Source organism: Myxine glutinosa, chromosome 2, assembly GCF_964187855.1.
Source record: "Myxine glutinosa chromosome 2, kmMyxGlut1.1, whole genome shotgun sequence".
In the NCBI taxonomy this organism is placed as follows: Eukaryota; Metazoa; Chordata; class Myxini; order Myxiniformes; family Myxinidae; genus Myxine; species Myxine glutinosa.
In genome coordinates this window covers 80,923,253-80,940,877 of record NC_136262.1, presented here as the reverse complement: position 1 = coordinate 80,940,877, position 17,625 = coordinate 80,923,253, and the positions used below count along the sequence as shown (strand labels likewise).

At 46.7% G+C, this 17,625-nt stretch overlaps 1 protein-coding gene across 5 annotated transcripts in view; it reads left to right on the top strand.

Moving 5' to 3' along the window:
• Positions 1-16,997, top strand: part of LOC137421656 (transmembrane protease serine 6-like) — a 112,366-nt gene extending 95,369 nt beyond the window's left edge. For all 5 annotated transcript variants that reach the window (XM_068107918.2, XM_068107917.2, XM_068107916.2 and 2 more), the window contains 3 exons: positions 12,679-12,947; positions 13,185-13,324; positions 14,299-16,997. In XM_068107918.2, coding sequence (XP_067964019.2) covers positions 12,679-12,947; positions 13,185-13,324; positions 14,299-14,460 — 571 coding nt within the window. In that variant the 3' untranslated portion in view covers positions 14,461-16,997. The remainder of the gene's footprint in view (positions 1-12,678; positions 12,948-13,184; positions 13,325-14,298) is intronic.
• The last annotated feature ends 628 nt before the right edge of the window (positions 16,998-17,625 follow it).

Sequence of the window (17,625 nt, the reverse complement as noted above, 5' to 3'; positions counted from 1 at the left end):
TCTTCGGATGAAGCACTAGTGGTTTAGTTATGCGATTAGCCAATTGATTATGAAAATATTTTGTGATAATCTTTTATTGATTTTAATTATACAATTAATCAATCAATTAGTGTACACCTCTCCCTCCCAATGCAGCCTCAATGAGCTGCACTGCAGTATTGCCGGGCGCCGGAGGCGCCCCGGCAATGCCGCGCTGCAGCATATTTAATTATTTGGCATGGGGGCGGTGTACTTTGAATGTATCTGTACTTGTTTGTTTGTTTGTTTTCTTTCTTGCTTTCTTGTTTGTTTGTTTGTCCGGGCGATATCTCAGCCATCCTTTGAGCTGGGAAGCTGAAATTTCGGCACAGTAGTGAGCAAGTCCTTTGTCAAAAACCCTATTTTTTGTTTTTTGATTTATCAATTAATTGAGGAGTTATTTAATTATTAGCGATTAATTAAGTACTTATTTAATTAATCAAATTTCCTTTCTCTTCTGACCATCAACTCAAGCACCTTTTGAGTTAGGAAGCTGATATTTGGACATGCCAATGACAAGGTGATTTGGCTGCAAAGGCTATTTTTGATTTATTAATTAATCAATTAATCAATTAATCAATTAATTATTTAATTATTCAATTAATGCCAATTTTTTTTTTTCAAGTTACAGATTCTGATGAAATGGTGGTGGTTTATGTGTTCTCTGACCGAATTGATTAATAATTTAATTTTTTAATGATTATTATTTATTTATTTTCATTATTAATCATTTATTCATTTTCTTTCTCATTTGGCCAATATCTCAGGCACCTTTTGAGCTGGGAAGCTAATATTTGGACATGACAGTGATCAAGTGATGTGGCTATCAAGGATATTTTTGGTTTATTGATTAATCATTTAATCTATCAATTATTTATTGATTAATTGATTAATTATTTATTGATTAATCAATTAATTATTTAATTTTTTATTAGTGACATTTAATTACATTTCTAAAAGATACATCTTCGGATGAAGCACTAGTGGTTTAGTTATGCTATTAGCCAATTGATTAAGAAAATATTTTGTGATAATCTTTTATTGATTTTAATTACACAATTAATCAATCAATTAGTGTACACCTCTCCCTTCCAATGCAGCCTCGATGAGCTGCACTGCGGTATTGCCGGGCGCCGGAGGCGCCCCGGCAATGCCGCGCTGTAGGATATTTAATTATTTGGCATGGGGGCGGTGTACTTTGAATGTATCTGTACTTGTTTGTTTGTTTTCTTTCTTGCTTTCTTGTTTGTTTGTTTGTCCGGGCGATATCTCAGCCATCCTTTGAGCTGGGAAGCTGAAATTTCGGCACAGTAGTGAGCAAGTCCTTTGTCAAAAACCCTATTTTTTGTTTTTTGATTAATCAATTAATTGAGGAGTTATTTAATTATTAGCGATTAATTAAGTACTTATTTAATTAATCAAATTTCCTTTCTCCTCTGACCATCAACTCAGGCACCTTTTGAGTTAGGAAGCTGATATTTGGACATGCCAATGACCAGGTGATTTGGCTGCAAAGGCTATTTCTGATTTATTAATTAATCAAGTAATCAATTAATCGATTAATTATTTAATTATTTGATTAATGACGAATTTTTTTTTTTTTTTAGTTGCAGATTCTGATGAAATGGTGGTGGTTTATGTGTTCTCTGACCGAATTGATTAATAATTTATTTTTTTCTATGATTATTATTTATTTATTTTCATTATTAATCATTTATTTATTTTCTTTATCATTTGGCCAATATCTCAGGCACCTTTTGAGCTCAGAAGCTAATATTTGGAAATGAGTGACCAAGTGATGTGGCTATCAAGGATATTTTTGATTTATTGATTAATCAATTAATCAATTAATCGATTAATTATTCAATTAATAACTAATTTTTTTTTTTCAGTTGCAGATTCTGATGAAATGGTGGTGGATTATGTGTTCTGTGACAGAATTGATTAATAATTTAATTTTTTAATGATTATTATTTATTTATTTTCATTATTAATCATTTATTTATTTTCTTTCTCATTTGGCCAATATCTCAGGCACCTTTTGAGCTGGGAAGCTAATATTTGGACATGACAGTGACCAAGTGATGTGGCTATCAAGGATATTTTTGATTTATTGATTAATCATTTCATCGATTAATTATTTAATTATTCGATGACTGATCTAATTAATTAATTTTTTAAGTTACAGATTCGGATGAAATGGTGGTGGTTTATCAAGGATATTTTTGATTTATTGATAAATCATTTAATCGATTAATTATTTATTGATTAATTGATTCATTATTTGTTGATTAATCAATTAATGTTTAATTATTTATTAATGACCTATCTAATTAAATTTCTAAAAGATACATCTTCGGATGAAGCACTAGTGGTTTAGTTATGCTATTAGCCAATTGATTAAGAAAATGTTTTGTGATAATCTTTTATTGATTTTAATTATACAATTAATCAATCAATTAGTGTACACTTCTCCCTCCCAATGCAGCCTCGATGAGCTGCACTGCGGTATTGCCGGGCGCCGGAGGTGTCCCGGCAATGCCGCGCTGTAGAATATTTAATTATTTGGCATGGGGGCGGTGTACTTTGAATGTATCTTTACTTGTTTTCTTGTTTCCTTGTTTGTTTGTTTGTTTGTCCGGACGATATCTCAGCCATCCTTTGAGCTAGGAAGCTGAAATTTTGGCAAAGTAGTGAGCAAGTCCTTTGTCAAAAAAGTTATTTTTTGTTTTTTGAATAATCAATTAATTGAGGAGTTATTTAATTATTAGCGATTAATTAAGTACTTATTTAATTAATCAAATTTCCTTTCTCTTTTGACCATTAATTCAGGCACCTTTTGAGTTAGGAAGCTGATATTTGGACATGCCAATGACCAGGTTATTTCGCTGCAAATGCTATTTTTGATTTATTAATTAATCAATTAATCGATTAATTGTTTAATTATTCGATTAATGACTAAAATTTTTTTTTTTCAGTTACAGATTCTGATGAAATGGTGGTGGTTTATGTGTTCTCTGACCGAATTGATTAATAATAAATTTTTTTCATGATTATTATTTATTTATTTTCATTATTAATCATTTATTTATTTTCTTTCTCATTTGGCCAATATCTCAGGCACCCTTTGAGCTGGGAAGCTAATATTTGGACATGACAGTGACCAAGTGATGTGGCTATCAAGGATATTTTGATTTATTGAATAATCATTTAATCGATTAATTATTTATTGATTAATCGATTAATTATAATGACATACATCTTCGGATGAAGCACGAGTGGTTTCGTTATGCTATTAGCCAATTGATTAAGAAAATATTTTGTGATAATCTTTTATTGATTTTCATTATACAAGTAATCAATTAGTGTACACATCTCCCTCCCAATGCAGCCTCTATGAGCGCCACTGCGGTATTGCCGGGTGCCGGAGGCGCCCCGGCAATGCCGCGCTGTCGGATATTTAATTATTTGGCTTGAGGGCGGTGTACTTTGAATGTATCTGTACTTGTTTGTTTGTTTTCTTTCTTTCTTGTTTATCTGGGCGATATCTCAGCCATCCTTTGAGCTGGGAAGCTGAAATTTCGGCACAATAGTGAGCAAGTCCTTTGTCAATAACAGTATTTTTTGTTTTTTGATTAATCACTTAATTGATGAGTTTGTAGCGACCCATGGGTCCCCCAAAGCTTGAGACCAGCAACGGAATCTCCTGGCCCAAGCCGGTGACGTAACCGGCGGCCAAACCGCGGCGCCGAGGTTATAATCCTTTGCACCTGTCGGTCACATGACCACCAAAGCGTGCCTCGCCTGAGAGGCGGGGCTTTGGTTCTGATGTATGCTTTTTGGTTTGGATATATATATGCGAACCCGATAAACGGGCTTTCAGAGTTCCCGAGATGATTATACAATAAACATCTTCTCGGACGAGTTTGTGTCTTGTCCATCACTTCGTCCGTCTCAAGCAGGGAGCGCTGCTCCTTCACTGGTGACCCCGAGTTTACGACACGCGATGGACACGGTAGTGTCCCTCAAACTGCCCACTTTCTGGGAAGCACATGCCACCGTCTGGTTCACTCAGGCGGACTCCCAGTTCGCCCTGCGTGGCATTACGGAGGACACCACGAAATACCATTACGTGGTCACCGCGCTCGGCTCTGTGACCGCCGCCCGCTGCCTGAGCCTCCTCCAGAGCCCGCCCGCTGACGGCAAGTACGACGCCATCAAGGCACTTCTTCTGGGCGCTTTCGCCCTCTCCCCGGCTGAACGCGCACGACGCCTGCTCGACCTTCCTGAGCTCGGCGATACGCGCCCGTCCGAACGTATGGACTACATGCTCGCGTTGCTCGGCGAGAATCCCTCGGATTTCCTTTTCCAAGAGCTTTTTCTCCGCCAGCTCCCGGCCCAGGTCCGGGTCGCCCTGGCAAGCACGACCATCACGAACCCCCGTGACCTCGCCAGGGAGGCCGACAAGATCGATTCAGCAAGCCAGCTCGTCGGAGCGGCGAGCCAGCTCGTCGGGGTGGCTGCAGGGAGCCCGCCCGCCGCCCAGTCGGCGCCCGCGACGCAGTTTCCCACCCACCCGCCCGACGCCCGCGACGCAGCTTACTTCCCGGAGGCCGCCGGGCCGGCGCGACTGGCAGCAGTGATGCCGCGTCACCCGGTCCCGAAGCGTCGACCGGAGCCCACGCCAGACTCCGCCTGGTGTTATTTCCACGCCAGGTTCGGGCGGCAGGCCCGATCATGTCGACCCCCGTGCACGTTCGGCAAGTCGGGAAACGGTCGGGCCGGCGCTCACTACCAGCCATGAGCGCCGGCCGTTCCGGAAACCTGCTATTCATCGCGGACCAAGCGTCGGGGCGGCGTTTTCTCTGCGACACCGGCGCTCAGCTGAGCGTCATTCCCGCTTCGGCGGAGGACAGGCGGGCCGCCATTTGCGGCCCCTCCTTAATCGCGGCCAACGGCTCCGCCATCCGCACCTTCGGCCCACGCACCGTCGCCCTCTGCTTCAGCAGCCAGCTCTTTCGCTGGGAGTTCGTGACGGCGGACGTCCCCATGGCTTTGCTCGGGGCCGATTTCCTTTGCGCCCATGGGCTGCTGGTCGACGTTAAACGTCGGCGTCTCATCAACGCCGAAACTTTCAGCTCGCTGGCGTGCGCCTTGAGCCGTTCCGCGCCCACCGAGCTTTCCTGCGTCCTCCCGTTGGCACACGACTTCGCGCGTCTCCTCGCGGAGTTCCCGGCCCTCACGCGACCGACGTTTTCAGCCGTCGCGGTGCGTCACGGCATCGAGCATCACATTCCCACTACGGGCCCGCCGGTGTACACCCGAGCTCGCCGTCTCGACCCAGCCAAACTCGCCGTCGCCAAGGCCGAGTTCGCTGCGCTGGAGCGCCTCGGCATCGTGTGGCGCTCCGACAGTGCCTGGGCCTCGCCGCTGCACATCGTCCCAAAGCCGGGGGGTGGATGGTGGCCATGCGGTGACTACCGCCGCCTCAACGACGCCACTACCCCCGACAGGTACCCCGTCCCGCACATCCAGGATTTTTCCGCCCGGTTGGCGGGGCGGACCATTTTTTCAAAAGTGGACCTGATTCGGGGGTACCACCAGGTGCCCGTCCGCCCGGCCGACATCCCGAAGACGGCCGTTATTACACCTTTCGGCCTCTTCGAATTCCTCCAGATGCCCTTCGGCCTCAAAAACGTGGCACAGGCGTTCGAGCGCCTGATGGACGGCGTGCTGCGCGACCTGCCGTTCCTCTTTACCTACCTGGACGACATCCTCGTCGCCAGCACGTCCAGAGCCGAGCACCTCCTCCACCTCCGGACGCTGTTCGGGGGCCTCAGCGAGCACGGCTTGATCGTCAACCCGGCCAAATGTCACTTTGGTGCGGCGACGATCGCCTTTTTGGGCCACCACATCACCCGGAACGGCACCGTACCACTACCGGCCAAAGTCGAGGCCATCGCCGCTTTCCCGCGCCCCTGCTCCGTCAAGGCGCTGCAGGAGTTCCTCGGGATGGTGAACTTTTACCACCGCTTCGTGCCCCGAGCTGCGCAACTCATGCGGCCCTTGTACACCGCCTTCCGTGGCCAGCTGGCGAAGCGCAACGTCGTCTGGTCCACGGACATGGACGCTGCTTTCACCGGCGCGAAACGGGCCCTCGCCAACGCCACGCTGCTGGCCCACCCGGTACCCCATGCTCCCATCGCCCTCACCACAGACTCCTCCGACTATGCCGTGGGCGCGGTTCATGAGCAATGGGTAAACGGGGCCTGGCAGCCGCTCGCGTTCTTCAGCCGGCAACTCCTGCCCAACGAGTTGAAGTACAGCACTTTCGACCGCGAGCTCCTCGGGCTGTACCTGGCCGTCCGCCATTTTCGCCACCTCCTGGAGGGCCGCCCGTTCACGGCCTTTGTCGACCACAAGCCATTGATTTTCGCCATGGCCAAGGTCACGGAGCCGTGGTCGGCCCGCCAGCAGCGCCACCTCTCCGCCGTGTCGGAATACACCACGGACATCCGGCACGTCGCCGGAAAGGACAACGCCATGGCCGACTGCCTTTCTCAAGCCGGCGCCAACGCCGTCCACCTTGGCGTCGATTTCGCCCTGATGGCGACGGACCAGGCCACCGACGGCACGGTGCAGGCGCTCCGGGTGGCGGACACGGGCCTCCGCTTGGCTGACGTCCTCTTCGCGGACACGGTCCTGCTTTGTGACGTCTCCCAAGGCCGACCTCGCCCCGTTGTGCCGGTCACCTGGTGGCGTCGCATTTTTGCTTCGCTCCACGGCCTCTCACACCCGGGCCGGAAGGCGTCCCAGAGGCTGGTGTCGGCACGTTTCGTCTGGCACGGGTTGCGACGGGACGTCCGCGACTGGGCCAACGCCTGCACACCCTGCCAGCGGGCCAAGGTCCACCGTCACACCCAGGCTCCGCTGGCTCCTTTCACCGTGCCCGAGCGACGTTTCGACCACGTCCACGTGGACCTGGTGGGTCCCCTGCCCTCATCGCAGGGGTTCACCCACCTGCTTACCATGGTAGACAGGACCACCAGGTGGCCGGAGGCCGTGCCCCTCGCCTCCACCACCACCGCCGACGTGGCCCAGGCATTCATCGCCACCTGGGTCGCGCGTTTCGGCGCACCGGCGGACATCTCGTCGGACCGCGGCCCACAGTTCACGTCCGAACTGTGGGGCGCGGTCGCCCGCACGTTGGGCGTTACCCTGCACCGCACAACGGCCTACTACCCCCAGGCCAACGGGTTGTGCGAGCGGTTCCACCGCTCCATGAAGGCCGCACTCATGGCCGGCCTCCAGGACGACGGCTGGGCCGACCGGCTCCCGTGGGTCCTTTTGGGCTTCCGCACGGCTCCAAAGGAGGACCTCCAGGCGTCCACCGCCGAGCTGGTGTACGGCCAGAGCCTCCGTGTCCCGGGCGAGTTCGTGCCCGATGCCACCAGCCCCTGGTCCGCTGCGCGCTAGCGCATGGACTTCCAGGAGGCCGCCCAACGTTTCGCCCCGGTGCCCACGTCCCGCCACGGCGACCCCCAATCCTACGTCCTCCCAGCACTCCGCACGGCGGAGTACGTCTTTGTGCGCCACGACGCGCACCGGGGGCCGCTCCGGCCACCATACAACGGACCCTTCCGGGTCCTACGACGGGACAACAAGTCCTTCGTTGTCAGCATCGGCGGCCGGGCGGACCGGATTTCGGTGGACCGCCTCAAGCCGGCCCACATGGACGTCGGCCACCCGGCACGGCTGGCTCTCCCACCACGGCGCGGCCGCCCCCCGTCCACTGCACCCCCCATCCGGCCACCCGCCACCACACCGGACCCCCCCCCCCCCTCCCCCGCGACCAGCCAGCGGTCGTTTCGGTCGGGTCATCCGGACCCCCCTCAGGTTGACCTTCCTGGACCAAGTCGATTCTGGGGGGGCGTGTGTAGCGACCCATGGGTCCACCAAAGCTCGAGACCAGCAACAGAATCTCCTGGCCCAAGCCGGTGACGTAACCGGCGGCCAAACCGCGGCGCCGAGGTTATAATCCTTTGCACCTGTCGGTCACATGACCACCAAAGCGTGCCTCGCCTGAGAGGCGGGGCTTTGGTTCTGATGTATGCTTTTTGGTTTGGATATATATATGCGAACCCGATAAACGGGCTTTCAGAGTTCCCGAGATGATTATACAATAAACATCTTCTCGGACGAGTTTGTGTCTTGTCCGTCACTTCGTCCGTCTCAAGCAGGAGCGCTGCTCCTTCAAGTTATTATTATTAGTTAGAGTTATTATTCTTTTCGACATATGCACATACGAACATGCACACACTTTTTGTATACTTCAAGAGTAATATATATATATATATATATATATATATATATATATATATATATATAAGTATGTATGTATAAAAAAAAAAAAAAAACCACCTTTAGAGGCCATTTTTCCCCGCAAGCGGGGGTTGGCCTTTTTCGGGAACTGTGGTTGTTGTTGTTTTTCGGTCCCCTTTTTGAAGCAATGTTTTACGGCCGGATGCCCTTCCTGACGCCAACCCTTTTTGCCGCCTTTAACGACAAACAGGGAATTACCAGTGAACTGGTCCTCAATTAGCCGACCTCGGAAGGATGAACAGGCTGAGTCAACCCCCCTGGCGTTAATTCAGTGATCGACCAGGATTCGAACCCAGGATCCTAGGATCCTAAGCCGGCACCCTGGCCACTAGCCCAACACCAGGGTTAACCAAGAGTTATACATATAAGTATGTATGTATAAATATATATATATATATATATACAGTGGAACCTTGGCTTACGAGTGCACCAACTTATGAGTTTTCCGAGATACGAGCCGTCGCTCGGGCGGTTTATTGCTTTGAGATGCGAGCCAAGATCTGAGTTACGAGCTTACGCCAGCCGCCACCAGGTGGGTTCCGGTCACGTGGTTATCTTGCCGTGCAAGCATATCTGTCGTATATCGCTGCTGTTTTGTTTTCGCATGTTGGTTATTTTGGAGCTTACGCCAGCCGCCACCAGGTGGGTTCCGGTCACGTGGTTATCTTGCCGTGCAAGCATATCTGTCGTATATCGCTGCTGTTTTGTTTTCGCATGTTGGTTATTTTGGAGCTTACGCCAGCCGCCACCAGGTGGGTTCCGGTCACGTGGTTATCTTGCCATGCAAGCATATCTGTCGTATATCGCTGCTGTTTTGTTTTCGCATGTTGGTTATTTTGGAGCTTACGCCAGCCGCCACCAGGTGGGTTCCGGTCACGTGGTTATCTTGCCGTGCAAGCATATCTGTCGTATATCGCTGCTGTTTTGTTTTCGCATGTTGGTTATTTTGGAGCTTACGCCAGCCGCCACCAGGTGGGTTCCGGTCACGTGGTTATCTTGCCGTGCAAGCATATCTGTCGTATATCGCTGCTGTTTTGTTTTCGCATGTTGGTTATTTTGGAGCTTACGCCAGCCGCCACCAGGTGGGTTCCGGTCACGTGGTTATCTTGCCGTGCAAGCAAATCTGTCGTATATCGCTGCTGTTTTGTTTTCGCATGTTGGTTATTTTGGAGCTTACGCCAGCCGCCACCAGGTGGGTTCCGGTCACGTGGTTATCTTGCCGTGCAAGCATATCTGTCGTATATCGCTGCTGTTTTGTTTTCGCATGTTGGTTATTTTGGAGCTTACGCCAGCCGCCACCAGGTGGGTTCCGGTCACGTGGTTATCTTGCCGTGCAAGCATATCTGCCGTATATCGCTGCTGTTTTGTTTTCGCATGTTGGTTATTTTGGAAAATTTCTTAGTTTTAACCATGGGTCCTAAGTAATTGAGTGCCAAGGGCAGTACTGAGAAGAAGAAGAGGATGATGTGCTTGGATATAAAACACGCAATCGTCGAAAAACATGAGCGAGGTGTGCGTGTTGTCGACTTGGTGAGGCGGATGTGAAGGCAGCTGAAGATTTTATTATAACTTTTGCCGAACTGATAGAAGCCGAACGATACATCCCCCAGCAAATCTTCAACTGTGACGAGACAGGGCTCTTCTGGAAAAAGATGCCGAGGAGGACGTATATAACGGCAGAGGAGAAGAGCATGCCGTAAGAGCATGCCAGGCCACAACTTGTTCAGAGTGCCGGCGATAGCTCGCCTTCTCTTTGTGGAAGACACGGTGAGATCCTTAACATCCAACAACTAATGGGACGCAAACGGGTCGCCCAGTTTAGCGGTACACACATTGATGAATCACCCTGCCTGTGAAACACCGACATGACAGGTTATAGCTGGGTCGGGATTCAAACCCAGGCTGGACAGTTTAGAGTCAAGTGTGCGTACCTCCAGTCCAGGCCATCCTGCCAACTTGTATGCTGCATACAGGTGAAATATAAAGCGCGAGATATTTTTATATATACTGCATATTTAAAAAAAAATTGGTGTGGTTTTTGGCGGGCTGGAACGGATTAATAGCATTTCAATGCATTTTAATGGGGAAATTTGATTTGAGAAACGAGCAAATTGAGTTACGAGCTCGGTCACAGAACGAATTAAACTCGTAAGTCAAGGTTCCACTGTATATATATATATATATATATATATATATATATATATATATATATATATATATATATATATATATGTATATATATATATATACATATATATATATACATATATATATATATATATATATATATATATATATATATATATATATATATATATATATATATATATATATATATATGAGTATGTATGTATAAATATATATACAGACTTGGCATTTAATATGGAATATTTTTTTTTCTTGACTTGGGTTTACTTTCTTAACTCAGTATATCAATCTGGTGAGTTTCTTTCACACTTTGGTGATTTATTTGTTAAAAGAACCATGTCACTGATTGTCTGTCGCAGCAAGAAGTCAACAACAGGATTATATCACAGGTGGCATGGCAAAATGTACGGACAGGTGCATTTGACGATTGGCTTCACAGTCGGGTATACAAGGGTTGTTGCGTTCTGTATTAGTGGAAAACAACTGCTGCACGTCTCCAAAAGTTATTGCCGCTTCCTCTGGAGATGGTCCGTCAACTCGACAATGCTGTTTGTCATGGAGTGGTGGCTTTACAAAATTACGGCATGAAAGAGCGTGCTATTGCTCGGCAGTATGGCATCACTCAAGGTCCGGTGTCAAAGATCCTGAAACGAAATGCTCAGAGGGGTGTCCCTACTCCAATACCGAGGCCAGGATGTCCCCGCAGAACCACAAGGAGGGATGATCGCCAGCTGCACCGGTAAGTCTGCAATGGCCGTACCAAGTCAGCTAATCGGCTTCGGCTGAGTGGCAGCAACTGACAAATCTGCCTGTATCCAGAAGGCTAGTCAACCAATGACTGGTTCAAGCAGGCTATCGTGCCAGGCGTCCCCTGAGAAAGCCACGCCTGACCAGACAACACCGCCAGCGCCGATTGCAGTGGGCCAGAGAGCACCGTCAATGGCAGCCAGGACACTGGAATCACGTGATCTTCAGTGACGAGTCTAGATTTCTGTTCTATCGTCAAGATAGCCGCATCCGAGTGCACAGACAAGTGCATGAAGCCTACAACAAAGATTGTATAGTGCCAAGAGTCCAAGCTGGAGGTGGTGGGGTGACCGTTTGGGCTGCTTTTCATGCAGGGGGCAAAACTGACCTGGTTGTTCTGAATGGAAACCTGAACCAGTTCAAGTACAGGGCCATTCTGGAAGAAACATTGCTTCCATTTGCTCGTGCAGCCTTTCGAGGAAACTTTGTCTTCCAAGATGACAATGCACGGCCTCATCGTGCTCGCATGATCCAACACTTTCTTGCTGACCGTGGTGTAGAGCATATGGAGTGGCCTGCCATGTCCCCGGATATGAATCCGATAGAGAACTTGTGGGCAGAATTAACGCGTCAAATCGACCACTTGGACCAGCAGCCGACCTCTGTGCGTGAATTGCAGCAGGCTATTGTCACTGCATTGCAAGCGATTCCTGTCCAAACCTTGGCAAATCTCGTGAACAGCATGCCTCAACGTGTACGTGCTCTCCTGAATGCTCGTGGGGGTTACATGAAGAACTGAACTGTAATTTTACTGTCCGTAATCCCAGTCGTAATTTAGCTTTTGTTTTTGTTAAAAAAAACTTTGGCTAATGTGCAAAATAAAGAGATACTTCTGGAAAACGTACAGAAGTTTAACACAGTACTGTCCATGAATTGAGTTCGATATCAGTTTACATCACTTTCAAGGATCAATTTATTTGTTTCGAAATGTCAAATGTGGTTTTTGTTTCTGTTAAAGGTCACATTACCAAAATCTAGAATAATTTCAATATAATTCCAATGAACTTTTGGTTCTAAGACATCTTGAAAGGTAAGTTCACCCCCACAAAAAAAATTCCATATTAAATGCCAAGTCTGTATATATATATATATATATATATATATATATATATATATATATATATATATATATATATATATACAAGGCCATAGTTGCCCAATGGTTCAATTGCCTAATGCTAATCTTTTGAATTATTGATGGAAACGAAGCTTGCAGAAGACCAAGAATATTTGGTGTCCTTATTTTTTTATTGTCTTCAAAATATAAGTAAAAAAAACCAGAGCTAAATGTCATTATTTATCGTGCATTTTTTTATGTTACAGTTCCATCAGCTCAATAACAGTTCACCTGGGAAAGCTTAACCACACTCAGAGAAACAGTGAACAGGTGACGCGGAAAGTGAAGCAAGCGATAGTTCACCCAAAATACAATGCTCGAACAACAGACTACGATGTTGCACTCTTGCACCTGAAAAGTCCAGTTGCTTTTTCCAGTGCTATCCAGCCAGCCTGTCTTCCGGCAAGCAGTCACCTGTTTGCAGCTGGTGAAAAATGCTGGGTTACTGGCTGGGGAAACACCGGGGGGGATTCATGTAAGTTTCAGGTGATACCATTTTTTGTATGAGGGGTTTTACACAGATGTAGTGTACTCATTAGATATTCATAGTTTCAATGCAACATGAGAATTTTTCCAGGAATTATTGTGAAATTGAGTAAGTTGCATTTGCTGCTTAAAGCTCCATTTTTCACAAGTATAAGTATTTCAGCAGTACTTGCTGGATTTCTATAACTGAGGAAACATTTTACTTTGTGTGATAAATATATTGCAGACGCATCAATACTTCAGGAGTTGGAAATAAATCTGATAGGTCAAGAGAATTGCTCAGATATGTATTCTAAGATCAATGATGAAATCACTCCACGCATGATGTGCGCTGGATTCGTTGAAGGAGGCAAAGATTCCTGCCAGGTATGTAGTATACACTAAATACCTTTGTTTTTCCCAGTAGTCATGTTCCCATGAAGGCTGCAGTTTAATGAAAGAGAAAGGAAATGTGTAAAAGGTAATCAGTTACAGGGATGTTTTGTGTTCATCTAGTATGGTAAAGGGGCAGCAGAATTACCCTCCGAGCAGAAATACATTCTCAGTTCTAAGTCCGAGCAGACTCTCTACTTTGAAATGCGAAAGGAAAGGATGTTCGTATAATATCGTTTTCATTCAAACTAGCAACTTGCAGAGCAAAACAGAGTTTGAAACCAGAACGACATTTGGTAGAGCGTCCACGAGACTGAACATTTTACGACTTGTAGCCCATTGATAGGCCGGATCTGGATCCATACCTTCCCCAAAATCTGATTGACTTGTCTTGTCTCCGACAACTCATCCACCAGGTTTCATCCGAATCTGTCAAAAGCTTCTTGAAATATCCTGCTCACAGACAGACAGCTCACAGACAGCTCACAAACAACCAAGAAAGACGTCGTGCAGAGCAACACATTTGACCTTAACAACAATTGGTGGTTGAATTCAAAGAACAAAAATATCCAAATGCTGTTCACGTTTCCAGCCAATTGGATGAAAATTAAGGAATATTAGAAATAACACTTTAATTGTTGACCTTTGGCCAATGCTGACCTTTTGTCCTCAAAAACAACAGGCTTATTTCTTATGACCAACTCTACCAGGTGGTGAAGTTTCGTGAAGATCGGAGTAAAAATGTGACCTGTAGGCTGTTAACATAGAACAGGACAGTGGTGAATGTATAATATTTACTAGAAACAATCAGCTCAGCCCAATAGTGCAGACACAATCACCAATAATATCTGATCTGGATTATGACATCAGTCATCATTGAAAGGTCGACATTTGTGTAATACGTGTCCATTTGTGAGCATTGTAAGCTGTACTCATTCCGAAGCCTTTGTGCATGTTCTGTCCTGCAGGGCGATTCTGGAGGGCCACTTGCGTGTCAAAGCCGAGGGTCCTGGTTTTTGGCAGGCATCGTCAGCTGGGGTCATGGATGTGCCCTACCCAATTTTCCTGGAGTGTACACCCGTGTGACCAGCGTTGTTGACTGGATCAAACAAATCATGACTGAGGTGTAAATTGAAGACGATGTGCTGGAAAAAACGGACTTCTTACCAACTTCATTCATCCCACAAAATCATTCAATTTCGATATATGCTTGTTACCTCCGCCTCCGCCTCTGGAAGTGGATGGAGGTTCTTTTCAACCCTGTCTGTTTGTTTGTGAACAGGATATCTCAAAAAAAAAAAAATGTGGACGGATTCAGACAAAATTGGGTTGAGAGGTGATGTATGTCACAGGACGAAATTGTTAGATTTTGGTGAAGATCCGGATATGGATGTGATGATTTTTAAAGTGATTCTTCACCTTTGAGTGATCGGGCTGAAACTGATACAAAGCACAATATCTCTAAAGGTTGTGGATGACTTGTGACAAAACTTGGTGGATGAGTTGGGTAAGTGACAAGAATAGGCCGATTTGATTTTGGTTCAGGTACAGATCCAGATTCGGCCTATCAGGTGGACACAAAACATAAACTGTTTTTATTATGATGATGATTATTATTATTATTCTGTTGGTATACAAGATCGAAGCTCGTGTAAGAGCTAACATCAATCACAAAAATTTAAAAAAATAACGGACACACAAGACATACAATAAATGGAGCGGGAGACAAGATGGGGGGAGAGAGGGAAGCACACAAGTACAGCAGCAGAGAACAGGGACATCGGGAGATCTGTGGGAGGGAGAGGGCTTGGGGGGAGGGTGCGTGGGAAGTCGGGGGGCGAGGGGGTGGGAAAGGTATAAAACACATGGACACTGCTAGAACTTCCAGGAAAGAAAGAAGTCGGGATTTCAAAAAAAAAGGGGTTCTGGGGTGAATTAACGGTGTAGAAAAGATCAAGGTTTTGGATGGGGGAAGATAAAAGATGGTGATGAACAGCTGTTTTAAAGATCTGGAGGGAGGAGAGGGATTGAATAGAGTGTGGGAGTTTGTTCCAGAGGCGGGAGAAAGGAGGAATGAAGGAGTGAAGGTGAGCAGAGAGTCTTGATTTTGGCAATTTCACCAGAAGAGGGTTGCTGGCAGATCTTGTGCGACCTGTAGGAATATTTGGGGGATAGAGTACAGATCGAGCTGGGGGGAGCAAGGCCGGAGAGGAGTCGGTGGAAGACAGAAAGACCACCAACCTGCCTGCGGTGAGCGACTGAAAGGCCCTCGGAGTTGGCTTCATCGTGGGAGATTCCAATGATTCTGAAAGCTACGGTTTCAACAGCGTGAAGCCGAGCTAGGTGTGAGGCAGGAGCACCAGCCCAGAGGGGAGAACAGTATTTCATTGAGCTGCGGTTGAAAGCCTTGTATGTGGTGAGGATCTCAGGTGTGTCAAGGAAGGACTTCGCACGACAGAGGATGCCCAGTCGGCGACTGGCTTTGGAGGCCAGCTTGGAAATGTGGTTTTCCCAGGAAATATCATGGCAGACAGTGAGACCCAAAAGCCTGAGTGACAGAACTTCTTGGAGAGGATTTTTCAGAAAGTACATGGGAGGGTTGTCCAGTCGGTCCAGATTGAAAGACATGTTCCACTTGTTTGACCAGTCTGTGATTTTGTCCAGGTCTGCAGAGAGTGAGGAGGTTGCAGACTGCCGATCTGAGGGATGAGGAATGGAGCGGCAGAGAGTGGAGTCATCAGCAAAGAGATAGAGAGGATTTTCCAGAGAGTCGGAGAGATTATTGATGAAGACCAGAAAAAGCACAGGGCCCAGAACACTAACTTGAGGAACTCCAGCCAGAACAGGGAGGGGAGATGAGAGAAACCCATTCAGGGCCACACGTTGCCTACGACCAGAGAGGAAGTCCACAAGCCGTGCGTGGGGATTTCCGTGGATACCATAGGAGGAGAGTTTGGTGAGCAGAGCGGGGTGCTAAACCGTATAGAAAGCACGAGATATGTCATGGGAGGGAGCTCTAATTCATCCTGGCGGAGGTGTGCTCTCCACCGAGTGCCGTTCTAGTTTGCAGATGCAAACGTTTCTCGTTTGTAAATATAATTATGTTTGCTTTTTTATTTATCTGTGGTTCATATTGGATCTTGCACATAAATCACAGACCTTATTAGACATCAGTGCATTTTAATGTAAAATGTAAGATGAACAAATGCAATATGGGATTTGAACTGAGATCCGAGCAATATGACCCATTGGTTCAGATGAGAACACAAAACATGTGACCCCATCATGCATTCTGGCTCAGAGTTGAAAAGCACAAGGTTGATTGATTTTTTAAATTTCCATTCGTGCTGATGAGCAAGGCCAATTAATTATGTGTTCATTGGAAGCACAGCTAGGATTGTACCTCTTATAATTGTGATATTGCTGAAGGAAGCACTGCAGAACTTGCACATTGCGACTGATGAAACGGCGTTATAGAGTGACATGTTTATGTAATATTTTAATAAATACAAGCGAAATGACGCAGTGAAATAGTGATTAGTAAATAGTGAATGTGATTATTCGGTGGTACACACTAGGTGTTTGATGTTGACATATTACTGACTCTGCTGTACCTTGTAATCAGGATACCCAGCCAGATCTGGATAATAAAATGATTTAAAAGTGATTCTCCACCATTGAGAGATTGGGCCAAAAACGATATATAGCAAGACATCTCAAAAGGTTATGGATGAGTTATGACAAAAGTTTTTGGATGAGTTGGGTAGCTGACAAGAACAAGGTGATTAGATTTTCGTTCAGGTCAGAATCCGGATGCAAGGGCTGACAGGATGGCCGACAGATCCCATGGTATATTTCGCAAAGAGTAGGCGAACTATCGCCGGCATCATGAACAAATTCCAAGTTCCTATCTTAACCAGCAGAGGACATTGCTTTGTATCTGTGGCACAGCTGCTCCCTCCACCAACAATGCTACCCAGCCGTGTGATAGGTTAATTAAGTGTGTGACAGTAAGCGTTAAGACTGGGATGGTAGCGCCTGCAGTGAGGAGCTACGGTTCCGGGGGGGGGGGGGGGGGTGGGGAGGTGGCTGTGTTATGTCTGGTGGGTAGTGATATGTAGAGCAGGTAGAGATGAATAGGTAACATGCTTTGAGGTGTCGCGGTAAGGAAAACTACCTGTAATAAGTTCATGTGTCGGCGTTTTGTCGGTTAAGATGTATACTTGTGAATCTACCAGGAGGTTCGTGTGTTAAGTAGTGTAGGGATTAAAGAGTAGCGCCCCTGTGTGTCCTCA